The 13050-nt window shown below is 50.3% G+C and overlaps 2 protein-coding genes across 2 annotated transcripts in view; one reads left to right on the forward strand and one right to left on the reverse strand.

Annotated features, from left to right (window-relative positions):
• The window catches only part of LOC118769940 (beta-crystallin B2-like), a 15450-nt gene extending 5128 nt beyond the window's left edge, over positions 1-10322 (reverse strand). The window contains exon 1 of the mRNA XM_036517367.1: positions 10290-10322. The gene's annotated coding sequence lies outside the window, so the exon portion shown is untranslated. The remainder of the gene's footprint in view (positions 1-10289) is intronic.
• On the forward strand, positions 7302-9881 carry LOC118769951 (beta-crystallin A1-like). The gene is made up of 5 exons (XM_036517384.1): positions 7302-7376; positions 7711-7829; positions 8050-8191; positions 8728-8870; positions 9557-9881. Exons 1-5 carry the CDS (start codon positions 7302-7304, stop codon positions 9702-9704), a joined length of 627 nt encoding a protein of 208 aa, XP_036373277.1. The 3' UTR covers positions 9705-9881.
• Positions 10323-13050: the final 2728 nt, after the last annotated feature.

Genomic DNA, 13050 nt, shown 5'->3' on the forward strand with positions numbered 1-13050 from the left:
ACCCCCCAGTCAGAACAGAAATGCTGCTCTCTGAAAAGAGATACAAAAGAAACAAAACCAGAAAACAGGAGTGGAGAAAAAGAAAATAAAACACAACAAAGGAGCATAATGAGAGAGAGAGAGACAGAGAGAGGGAGAGAGAGAGAGGGAGAGAGACGGAGAGAGAAACAGAGAGAGGGAGAGAGACAAAGAGAGAGAGAGAGAGACGGAGAGAGAGAGAGACAGAGAGAGAGAGAGGGGAGTGCTGAGAGTGGGAGAGGCACAGGGAGCATTTAGCAGTACCTCAGCTGACATCCTGTTCTCGCAACATTTCAGAAACATTGCAGCAACATTTAAACCCTCAGTGAAGCTCTGAAAGAGAGCGTGAGGAGGAGAGAAGGCAGGACCCAGGCCAGAGCAGAAACGAGACTGCAGAGAGAGAAGCTCCAGCAGGAACACCAACAGCCAAGGAGCGCAAAACTCACCCTGCTCAGCGCCCACCACAACGCACTGCAATCAAACACAAACCATTCGCTAACCAGCCTTTCGCTCGCTCAGTCTCACTTATTTATTCAGCCCACGTTTGGCTGCTCTCCATGCATTCAGAGTCTGACAGTCTGGCCCTCAGGGCAAAGGCAGACCCTGCACCTGCAGCGAGGCATGCTGGGAGCTGCGTGTCTGCTCTGCAGCAGCGGCTGCACCGTCTGCACGCTGTGCCTCTCCGCGCCGGCGTTCAGAGCGACCGCTCCCACACTGAGCCGCTCCAGCCGGGACAGGAGCTGCGCTGCACAGTATCTGTGCGCAGCTCATTTACACACTGATGTGCGCGATTCTATCACACACTTTCTCCCTGCAGTCCAATTACGCACTTTCTGTCTGTAGTCATTACATTAGTCATTTAGCAGACGCTCTAATCCAGAGCAACTTACATAGGTTGCCATTTTTACATGTTATCCATTTATACAGCTGGATATTTACTGAGGTAATTCTGGGTTAAGTGCCTTGCCCAAGGGTACAGCAGCAGTGCCCCAGCGGGGAATCAAACCAGCAACTTTTCTGTTACGAGCCCTACTCCTTACCACTGTGCTACACTGCCGCCCAGTTCAATTACACCCTTTCTGTCTGCAGTCCAACTATGCACTCGGTCTCAGGTTACACCCTGTCTGCTCTGCCCCTGTCCCTGTGCTCTTACCTCTGTGGGGGTGTAGATGCTGTGTCTCTCTGGGAGTGTGTGCCCCTCGGCTCGCCCGCTGCCACTTTTATACGCTGGCGCACTCCATGGAGGGATTAGACACAGAGAAAAAAACCTGCTGAGCTCACCCCCACCAGAGAATGGAAACACCACCATCATCAGTGAGAGAGAGAGGGAGAGAGAGAGAGAGAGAGAGAGAGAGAGAGAGAGAGTGAGGGAGAGGGAGAGGGAGAGAGAGAGAGAGAGGGATGGAGAGAGAGAGCGTGAGGGAGAGAGAGAAGGAGAGAGAGAGGTAGGGAGAGAGAGAAGGAGAGGGAGAGAGAGAGAGAGAGAGAGAGAGAGAGAGCGTGAGGGAGAGAGAGAAGGAGAGAGAGAGGTAGGGAGAGAGAGAAGGAGAGGGAGAAAGAGGGAGGGAGAGCAAGAGAGAGAGAGAGAGGGAGGGAGAGAGAGAGAGAGAGGGAGGGAGAGAGAGAGAGAGAGAGAGAGAGAGAGAGAGAGAGAAAGTGATCAGGGGAAAAGAGAGAGAAAGGGAGAAAGAGGAAGGAAAGAAAGGAAGAGAAGGAGAGAGAGGGACACAGAATGCATAAGGGTCCAACTAAAACCTTCAGAGAGCAGCCAGCAACCAGGTCAGATCACCTGGGAACACTAATGAGTCTGTGAGCTGGAGGTAGTGAGGTTAATGAGTCTGTGAGCTGGAGATAGTGAGGTTAATGAGTCTGTGAGCTGGAGATAGTGAGGTTAATGAGTCTGTGAGCTGGAGATAGTGAGGTTAATGAGTCTGTAAGCTGGAGATAGTGAGGTTAATGAGTCTGTGAGCTGGTGATAGTGAGGTTAATGAGTCTGTGAGCTGGAGATAGTGAGGTTAATGAGTCTGTAAGCTGGAGATAGTGAGGTTAATGAGTCTGTGAGCTGGAGGTAGTGAGGTTAATGAGTCTGTGAGCTGGAGATAGTGAGGTTAATGAGTCTGTAAGCTGGAGATAGTGAGGTTAATGAGTCTGTGAGCTGGTGATAGTGAGGTTAATGAGTCTGTGAGCTGGAGATAGTGAGGTTAATGAGTCTGTAAGCTGGAGATAGTGAGGTTAATGAGTCTGTAAGCTGGAGATAGTGAGGTTAATGAGTCTGTGAGCTGGAGGTAGTGAGGTTAATGAGTCTGTGAGCTGGAGATAGTGAGGTTAATGAGTCTGTAAGCTGGAGATAGTGAGGTTAATGAGTCTGTGAGCTGGCAGGAATTCTGGGTGTCTGGAGTGGCAGCGCCACGGCAACGCCCCCCGCAACGCCCTGGCAACGCCCCCCGCAACACCCCGGCAACGCCCCCTGCAACGCCATGGCAACACCCCGGCAACGCCAAAGCAGCATCCCTCCAGTGCCACGCAACACCCTGGCATCGCTACAGCAGTGACCTGGCAACGCCTGGCTTTCCATCTGGCACAGTCTGAATGCACTGAGAGTAAAGCGTGAACAGCGAGCATGTACCGGAGCCACTCTCCCCATGCCAATCTACCCTCAGAGTCACCCGCACCACACACATTCCTAACACCAACACCACTGAGACCAGTGCAGAGCCAGGAGGTCATGGGTGCAAATCCCAGACAGGGAGCTGCTGCTGCATCTCAGAGCAGAGGCCTGATCCTGGACCCCACTCCCCACCCGACTGTGTGGGTGGAAATCTAGGATGCGGAAGTGTCCCAGGAGTCTCCCAAGCAGATAAACAGAATCATTTCAGTAAGACGGGGGGTCAAATTCCGGGAGAGACGATGCCGTGAGTCTGAGACACTGGAGCTCACACAGCTCGGAGTGGGGAACGCTTTTGGTGTGCTCTGCAACTCAGCAGCTAAAATATTACTGCTATGCAATATTCATACATATTTATACAAATTTCCAGTGCTTTAGGAATAGACACCCACGGTTACCCTGTATCAGCTATTCTAGGTCTCAGTTCTGTTCACACTAATGAGCCAATGTCTAGATTATTAATTATCCAGGTGCCTGAAGACAAAATCAATATGCTAACAACCTGAAAGAGCTCTGAGCTGCCACTAGAGCTCTTTAGAAGACAAACACTGGATCAGATTTCATTAATACTGAAAGAATAACTTACTGTTCTGGACAAAATCTTTAAATTTACTGAGATATGGAATTATTGAACCTCATTTAAAAAGTGCTAAATTTAAATGTTCGGAGTTTAGCTATATGATGTTTATGTACAGGTATTTCATCAACTTTCTGTGGGTTAGTGATAACGGGAGCGCCTGAGAATATATTTTTATTATTAAAAACACAAACAATGCGTTTTGACTAAATGCCTTCATCAGGGAAATCTCTATTTCAGACAACAAAGAAGCTAAAATACAACAACAGAATCTCTTGGTGCATCAAAACAACCAATAGGAGTGCACAATAGTCATCATATGACAGCTATTGTCTCTTGACCATTGAACCATATTGTAGTGAAAATTGGAGTTATTTGAGTTATTTCTCCATACATTTCAGAGTGCAAACATCAACAGATATGTCTGGATGTGTGTAATGACTCAATGGATGTGTCTGGATGTGTGTAACAACTCAATGGATGTGTCTGGATGTGTGTAACAACTCAATGGATGTGTCTGGATGTGTGTAACGACTCGATGGATGTGTCTGGATGTGTGGAACGACTCGATGGATGTGTCTGGATGTGTGTAACGACTCGATGGATGTGTCTGTGAATGTGTTTGTCTGTACAGCTTGTTGTCTTTTCACTGTGTCTCCCGGAAGAATGATCTTAAAGGAAAGCTGGGTCTCTGAACAGGGCCCAGGGGTGTGGTTTAAAAACGGATCAATACCTCAAGGGTCTGACTGACACACTGACTGACCAATGACAGTGAGCAAATGTAAACTTTCTCCTCTTGTGAATGGAGGATTTGAGCTCTGTTAGGGGCACCTGAGGGAACACCTCTCTGAGAAACGCAGAGCTGGGGGGCAGGGGCGGGATCCGGGCGAGGCAGGGATGGGGGCGAGAGCCGGGGTCTGGGGCGGGAACGGGGCGAGAGCCGGGGTCTGGGGCAGGATCGGGGCAAGTGCCGGGGTCTGGGGCAGGATCGGCGCGAGGCAGGTATCGGGGCGATAGCCGGGGTCTAGGGCGGGATCGGGGTGAGAGCCAGGGTCTGGGGCAGGATCGGGGCGAGGCAGGGATCGGGGTGAGAGCCGGGGTCTGGGGCAGGATCGGGGCGAGGCAGGGATCGGGGTGAGAGCCGGGGTCTGGGGCGGGATCAGGGCGAGAGCCGGGGTCTGGGGCCGGATCGGGGCGAGAGCCAGGGTCTGGGGCGGGATCAGGGCGAGAGCCGGGGTCTGGGGCGGGATCAGGGCGAGAGCCGGGGTCTGGGGCCGGATCGGGGCGAGAGCCAGGGTCTGGGGCGGGATCAGGGCGAGGCAGGGATCGGGGTGAGAGCCGGGGTCTGGGGCGGGATCGGGGCGAGGCGAAGCTCTCAGAGACCACGCCTAACTCTCCCTGCACCATGTTTTTGCACAACATGAAAAAACGTGTGAATATTAAAGATGGCAGAGAGGCATCCGTTCGGCTCAGACAGCTCCCAGAGGGAGCAGAGGCTGAGACCCTCCGCTAAGGTCATTCTGACGGGCGTCTCTGTGACCTGGGTCAGTTAGCTCAGAGCTACAGTTAGCCCGTCTGCTTCTACTGAAGAGCAAAACACAGTCACACACACAGCTATGCCATCCAGGCTGCAGTGCTAGCTGGATAAATGACTCAATACAGCAGGAACTTAGTGTTGTTATAAGAGATGATCAGAGGGCAGGAGATAACAGCACAGGGCAGGACTCCTGCTGCAGTCAGTGTTGTGACTGCATGGCAGTTCTGTGTAAAAGCTAAACTGTAACGGCCCTATAAATAAAGAGTAATCGGTGTAATGTTCCTGTACTTCAGTTCAGCCAGGGCACACTGGCTGTACGAGATGGAGGATTCAGTAAGAGGTTTTCAGACTCCACATGTTTAAAGCGTGCCGGAGAGTGTGCTACAGAGTGGAGGGGCAGGGGCTTATGGGTACTGGCGGTATATTGTCTATAAGGATAAAACAATGAAAGAGGCTGTTTACCCCGACATCAGACTCCATTATTCAACTTATTCCTTTATCTGGATCTGCACCAGCAAAACAATGCCATGTGCACAAAATGCCTCCAACCCCTCCCACCCAACACACACACAGGCACACACACACACACACACGCGCACACACACACACACACACACACGCACACACACACACACACACACACACGCGCACACACACACACACACGCGCACACACACACACACACGCACACACACACACACACACACACACACAAGCACAGGCACACACACACACACACACACATACGCACACACACCCACACACATACGCACACACACCACACACACACACACAGGCACACAGGCGCACACACACACACGCACACGCACACGCACACGCACACGCACCACACACAGTACTGTAGCATCTTCAGACAATATAATAACAGCATCAATAGTAACAATTACAATATTATAAACAATATGTCATTTCAATGTGACTCACACTTATGTTTTATGAATTCGGGGCGACGCTGTGCAGTTCTGCAGAAGAAAGTTCTTGTTCTTTGGCACATTTTTGTGACTCAAAAGAAAGTGTCCCTAGAGAAAGTGTCCCTCTGTCATGGGAAGTGACGGTTTGAAGTCACCTGCTCGCTCCCGCTCAATCCTCCAAATCCTTGAGGGAGAGGTTAGAGGTTCCCCGGCCCAAAGACAGGCGCGGAGGAGACCGGATGGGCGGCCATGTTTGAGCGGAACGCTCATTCGCTCAGGCCTCGCGGCTGTCCACAGACAAACGAAGAGTAGCCATTTATGACACAGAAAATAACCCTTTATGAATTAAAGGAGAGCCAAGTTTTTCTAAAGTTTATTAAGAAATGTGAGTATGCTCACAATACTTTTATATTTTCTTTCAGTTTTCTCTCAAAGTGCACACGCACGTCACAAATTGCCCGTTCCCCGGCCACAGCGAGGCCTTTGTGCACTATAGGATGAACAGTGCTGACCTATACGAATATACGGGACTTATCCTATTGTGCGGCTCCCATTCAGCGCAAACGCGCCGCTCTCCGCCTCGCACTGCGGCGCATTGAAAGGGCTTACAGCGCTCGCCACGCCGCACTATATCATCTGCTGACTCGGCGGCTCCGGCGATTAAAGGGACGCAGAAAAAAGGAAAAGAGCGAGAGAAAGGGGGGCGTAACGGGCGGGGGAGCCGCAGAAAGGCGCACACGCACGCGCCCGCCGGTATAAAACCGAAGCGCCAGATTCTCACAAAGCTCCACGCAAAGGCGCGCACCGCACTCCAGACCTGCGACCGACCAGGTAAGCGCACACTCTCACCGCTGCGGTGAGAGAGCTATGAAGATTCACCCTCTGTGATTTTTAAAAAAGAACAATTTTGCGAAAGTGTCGTTTGTTTGCGAATGTTTACTTTTTTCCTTTTAATTACGAAGGCCAGCGAAATAACCGAAAAGTATATACCAAAACAAACTGACAACTTTTAAATTAAAACAGTATTTACTATATCTTAAAAAAATCTAGTTATTTTATACACATCACTTTATCAACAAATAAGAAAATCATACGTTGTAGCAATAGCAACGTATCGTTCTGAAATACTAATATATTTATAAAGTGCAATCGACAGCAGAAATAGTAATAATCAAAACATTAAAAAAAAAGCACTGAAGAACAATGGCCGCTTGTTGAGCTGGTTTTTGGTAGCACTGATGGGTGTAGTGTGCCGGTTGTTGTTGACATCGGTGGAGAGGGTGTCGCTGACTGGCGGCCGGTCTGACCCCGGGACGGCTCCGTCACTCAGAGGGGACACAGAGGCCGCACTCCGCGCTACAGCACTTCACACCTGCTGCTACCTCTGCAGTCAACAAGCTGTTACAGCGCTCCTCTGACACTCTCAGCCACTCACTGCCTCCTCACGCTGCTGTCTGCCTGCGTTTGAAGCACAGGCAGGCAGAGACAATGTGTCATCTCCCACTCGGCTTGGTTTATTATACTACAGCATAGTCTCACCTCCCTCCCTCTCTCTCTCTCACAGATAGAAAGATGAACAGGGTGACAAAGACCCACGCCACTCAGCAGCCAATGTTCTATGGCTCAGGCATGGCTCCTTTCTTCAAGGTAACGTGACCTCTAACCTCTAACCTCTGACCTCTGACCGAGACACACTCACAGGAACACACACACACACACACATACACACACACACACACACACACACACACACTCACTCACTATAACACACACTCAGAGTCACTGTAATATTCACAGTAACACAGGCATACATTCAACAAAGACATGCTGCATACTCACATAAACACACATTAACACACACTCACATTTGAACAGAAACCTACGCATACACACTTACACACTCACACTTACACACACACTTACACGTGCGCACACACACACACACAGGTGTTGCTAAGCCCGGTCTCTCTTTCTGCTGCAGATGACAGTGTTTGAGCAGGAGCACTTCCAGGGCAAGTGTCAGGAGTTCACATTCGAGTGCTGCAACATTCACGACTGCGGCTTCGACAACATCCGCTCCATCAGGGTGGAGAGTGGAGCGTGAGTCTCTCTGTCTGTCTCTCACACACATATACACACCCTCTCTCTGTCTGCCTCTCTGTGCATCTCTCACACATATATACACCCTCTCTGTCTCTGTAGCTGGGTGGGATTTGAGCATCAGGACTTACACTCTCTCTCTCTCTCTCTCTCTGTAGCTGGGTGGGACTTGAGCATCAGGACTTACACACTCTCTCTCTCTCTCTCTCTGTCTGTGTAGCTGGGTGGGCTTTGAGCACCATGACTTCCAGGGACAGCAGTTTGTGCTGGAGAGGGGAGAGTACCCCCACTGGGACGCTTACTGCGGAAACCTGTCCTACCATGTGGAGAGGATGATGTCCTTCCGCCCCATCTACTGTGCGGTAAGTGACTGTGTGTGTGTGTGCGCGTGTGTGTATGGCTGTGTGTATGACTGTGTGTGTGTGTGTGTGTGTGTGTATGACTGCATGTATGACTGTGTGAGTGTGTGTGTGTGTGTGTGTGTATGGCTGTGTGTATGACTGTGTGTGTGTGTGTGTGTGTGTGTGTGTGCGTGTGTGTGTGTGTGCGTGTGTGTATGGCTGTGTGTATGACTGTGTGTGTGTGTATGGCTGTGTGTATGACTGTGTGTGTGTGTGTGTGTGTGTGTGTATGGCTGTGTGTATGACTGTGTGTGTGTGTGTGTGTGTGTGTGCGTGTGTGTGTGTGTGTGTGTGTATGGCTGTGTGTATGACTGTGTGTGTGTGTGTGTGTGTGTGTGTGTGTGTGTGTGTGTGTGTGCGTGTGTGTGTATGACTGCATGTATGACTGTGTGTGTGTGTGTGTGTGTGTGTGTGTGTGTGTGTGTGTTTGTGTGTGTGTGTGTGTATGACTGTGCGTGCGCGCGCGTGTGACGGGCAGCCTCTCTCTGCTCCTGCAGTCCCATCCCAGCAGTCGCATGATGATCTATGAGAAGGAGAACTTCATGGGTCGCTGTGCGGAGCTGTGTGACGACTACCCCTCCCTGCAGGCCATGGGCTGGTGCAACAACGAAGTGGGCTCCATGCACGTGCAGTGCGGCGCGTGAGTAATGCGACCTGACTGCTGCAGCCTTACTGCAATACTGCCCCTGCATGCAGCATCATCACCGTAACACAGAAACAACACTAACACACGGCATCAACACTGTAACACACGGCATCAATGCTGTAACACACGGCATTGCCAGTATAACACACAGCATCAACACTGTAACACACAGCATCATCACTGTGACACAGCATCATCACTGTAACACACGGCATCAACGCTGTGACACAACATCATCACCGTAATACAGCTACTGTTATACAGAGCATCAAGACCATAACACAGCATCAACACTATAGAACAGCTACTGTATACAGAACATTAACACTATAGTACAGATAATGTATACAGGCCATCCTTGTTATAAATGTAACTACAATACTGCTACTGTATACATAATTGTGACCTAAAACCTGCTTTAAAAACCTAATTTGGTAGTCCATTTTATGCAGTGTAGGAGTAGGGTGTAATTTTCTCTTCTCCCCCTCCCTCCCCCTCTCCCTCCATCTCCCTCTCATAACACCTCTCATGTCTCTCTCTCCCACTTTCACCCTCTTCCTCTCTCCATCCCTCCCTGCCTCTGCTTCCGTCTCTTCCTCCTCACTACCCCCTCTCCCTCGTCCCCCGATTTCTGCACCTTCTCCCTCTATCTCTCTCCCCCTCCTCTCTCCTCTCTGCAGCTGGGTGTGTTACCAGTACCCCGGGTACAGGGGCTACCAGTATATCATGGAGTGTGAGAGGCACAGTGGAGACTACCAGCACTGGAGAAACTGGGGTTCTCACTGCCAAACTCCCCAAATCCAGTCCATCCGCAGGATCCAGCACTGAGAGAGGACCGGCTGACTGTCACTGACTGTGCACACACACACGCAAACACACAGACTCTCACACACACACTCACACTGATGCGCTGACGGCGCACAGCAAGACGGATGACGCTTCACACGACAGACTGACCGACGGGCGCACCCGCGATCCCACGCCGTGCCGTGATTGGCCCACCGCCTCGGGCCACCGTCAGCACTGCGAGGACTCGGGTGTGTGGGAGGGGACCGGGAGCCTATGACTAATAAACTCATGTTGACTTCAGAAAGACCCGCGTCTGTGCTGTCATTAGAGTGACTGTGCGTGTGTCTGCGTGTGCCTGTCTGCGTGCTTGTGTGTGTTACATGCATGGGTGTGTGTGGTGGTGTGGGGGGGGGGGGGTGTAAAGTCTAAGTCCCAATATCCTACTTTTCTAATAATAAATCCTCTTCTCCTGGGATCATAACAATCTTGCCCAAAAGGACAGTTATCTTCTACAGTGAGAGTGTATCATAACTTCAGTCCAGGATGTTATGGGTTAATAACATCACTCCTTTTCCTCTCCTTCTCCTGCCACACCTCACAGCCCCGCAGCACCTGTGGTCCTACCTGTGCGGGATCGTCGCCCCTGTGCCCAGGTGCTGGTGGGACCTCAGGCAGGCCAGCCGCCTGATTCACAAAGTTGTGCTGTGGGGACATCTAGTGGCCACACTGCAGAACAGCAATGGGGTTAATACAATCAATATTCTATATCTACTCTACGCTCTTGCAAATCCTAACGTAACATAAACACTTTTCCCTGAATACACCAGCCAGGATATACAGTAAGCCCACTGGCTTCCCTATAATGAACCACCCCCCAAAATCCGCTCCCACTGCCTACTAGATGGTGAGATTCAGGTCTGCTGGTCAGCTTTCTTACCTTCTTCCCTTCTGCGCAGCACGGAGAATCCCAGCATCCTCCTCCATCACCGTCAGCATCCAATCAGCTTCCCCACACTCAGCCTCTGACCGCTGCAGCAGCCAATCAGCTTCCTCACACTCAGCCTCTGACCGCTGCAGCAGCCAATCAGATTCCCCTCACTCAGCCTCTGATCGCTGCAGCAGCCAATCAGCTTCCCCTCACTCAGCCTCTGACCGCTGCAGCGGTGCATTGCCCTTGGCGACAGACGCTCCTCTCTCTCTCTTTTAAAAGCAGCTAGCTACTCCGTATTTCAGAGTTCTGTGCCTCTTCTCTTTCTTTTCAGGTGATTCATTTTAACTTCCGGATTGACCAATTAAAAACTTTCATTAGTTTTAAATTCTCTGATGAAATCATTTTAATAATTCTGGACTTGTGAAAAAGGCAGAGAATGTCTTGGGGCTGGTTAGCTGGCCATGAAGGCAAACTCACTGCTACCTCACAGAGAGTTCTGCGAAAAGTGTTTCAGCACCATTAAATTTTGGGAAAATAAGTGTGAAACAAAGACGACGTCTGTTTTGATTTCTTTTTCTTTAAACAGCTCCTTTGCACTCTTACCCACAATACCTTTCAGTGCATCTGAAATGAGTGTGTGTTTCAGTGCACAACTCTGGCCTATTTTGTCCATTTATGTAGATTTATGAAATGTGTGAAAAACAGAGTTAATTCCATTCAGTGTTAACACACAGGTACAACAGAACCTGCATGAGCAAATACACGTTCAATACCAACTCCAACCACATGATGGTGCTAAACACTACCATGAGCTTGTATCAGGTCAATCAGAATCAGGCAGGAAGAACCCCGTCTGAGGGGAAAATCACCGGTTCATTAATTAGGGAGCAAACAAAATGCATCCCAGAAAGCACTCTATAAACCATCTCAACCAATCGCGTCAGACCAGCCTCCACAGCAGGTGACAGACACCTGGTTGCTTAGTGACGTGCTGGTCTGCTACATAAAAGCATGGAAAAACCCAGACCCCTCTCCAAGAGCAGAGGAAAGAAAGACGCATTGAAAGGAACAAAGAGCTGTCGGTGTGAGCCCAGCTACTGCTGATGCTTAAAAAAGTCTTCTTTTTTCAGACATACCCACCCTGGCAGTCATCAACAGGCTTTATTCAAGTTGACAAAGAAACAAAAAAATGTCAAAATTTCAAACATATGTAACATTACATACATCAGAGACAATAACGTGATATACCAAGACAAATAATAACAACTCAAAAAATAACAGAATCAGCCAAAATGAGCTGAACGGTTGTTTCAGAGATAAAGCTGAAGGTCACCCTCCCGCTTTACTGTGCAGACACTGACTCACTCTGACCTCTCTCACTGCGTCAGTATGCACCTGAGCCACTCAGTGCAGAACACACCGACCACACAGTGAGGCACTGACCACGCCCCCAGCCCCGCCCCGGGGACCGGACACGCCCAGCCCCTGCTCCAGAGAGAGAGAGAGAGAGAGAGAGAGAGACAGACAGACAGAGAGAGAGAGAGAGAGAGGGAGAGAGAGAGAGAGAGAGGAGAGAGGGAGAGAGAGAGAGAGAGAGAAAGAGAGAGAGGGAGAGCGGGAGAGAGAGACAGACAGACAGACAGACAGAGAGAGAGAGAGGGAGGGAGGGAGAGGGAGAGAGAGAGAGAGAGAGAGAGAGAGAGAGAGAGAGAGAGAGAGAGAGAGAGAGAGAGAGAGAGAGAGAGAGAGAGAGAAATGAGTGAGTGAGTGATGAGTGACGTGAATGTCAGTGACTGTGAATGTATGATGTGTGTGAGAGAGTGAGTGTGAGTGATGTGATCACTATGAGTGAGTGACTGTGTGAACTGCTGATGAGTGTGAGTGAGCTGGAGTGGAACATTTCCTGATCATTGGTCAGGGGTCTGGACTGTGAGCCCAACCCATCTCGCCCCCAGCAGTCAACGCCCAATCCACCCGACCCTCGCGGGGTTCCCAGGTACCCCACTCATCCCTCCGCCCCAAGCAGCTCTGCCTCCGCACCAGCTCGAGGGAATGATGTCACTTCCTGTCACGGCCGCGTCTCACGCTGAGGGCTGGGGACGATAACAGTCACATCACAGCGAGAGCCAGTCCAGCTCACTGCACCTCACCTGTTCATCAGTCTCATCCCCTTGCTCTGTCTGGAGGGATGGGTTTATCTAAGATCAAACAGACGTCATTTCCACCCTATGACCAGAGCTGAGGCTCTACAGTGGGTCGCTCTGTAGTGATTTTGAAATATGGCAGCACAGGAAGTATCAGACTGTGAGAATGATGGAAAAGCCTTTTAGACAGAAGAACAAAAACTGGTGACCTACATCATGAATAGGTCTCTCGTGCTGATACTAACATAAATACGGGAAAAGGCTTACCAAGTTCAGCTCAGGTGGTGGCTGGAAAGGGGGAGACCGGAGT

This window comes from Megalops cyprinoides, chromosome 22 (assembly GCF_013368585.1).
Source record: "Megalops cyprinoides isolate fMegCyp1 chromosome 22, fMegCyp1.pri, whole genome shotgun sequence".
Classification (NCBI taxonomy): Eukaryota; Metazoa; Chordata; class Actinopteri; order Elopiformes; family Megalopidae; genus Megalops; species Megalops cyprinoides.

What these genes read in the sequence shown, in the direction of transcription:
- LOC118769951 (XM_036517384.1), top strand. Translation starts at nt 7,302, where the DNA reads ATGAACAGGGTGACAAAGACCCACGCCACTCAGCAGCCAATGTTCTAT. An exon ending in ATCAGGGTGGAGAGTGGAGC is followed by an intron (nt 7,830 to 8,049) that starts GTGAGTCTCTCT and finishes CTGTCTGTGTAG; the next exon opens with CTGGGTGGGCTTTGAGCACC. An exon ending in TCCGCCCCATCTACTGTGCG is followed by an intron (nt 8,192 to 8,727) that starts GTAAGTGACTGT and finishes CTGCTCCTGCAG; the next exon opens with TCCCATCCCAGCAGTCGCAT.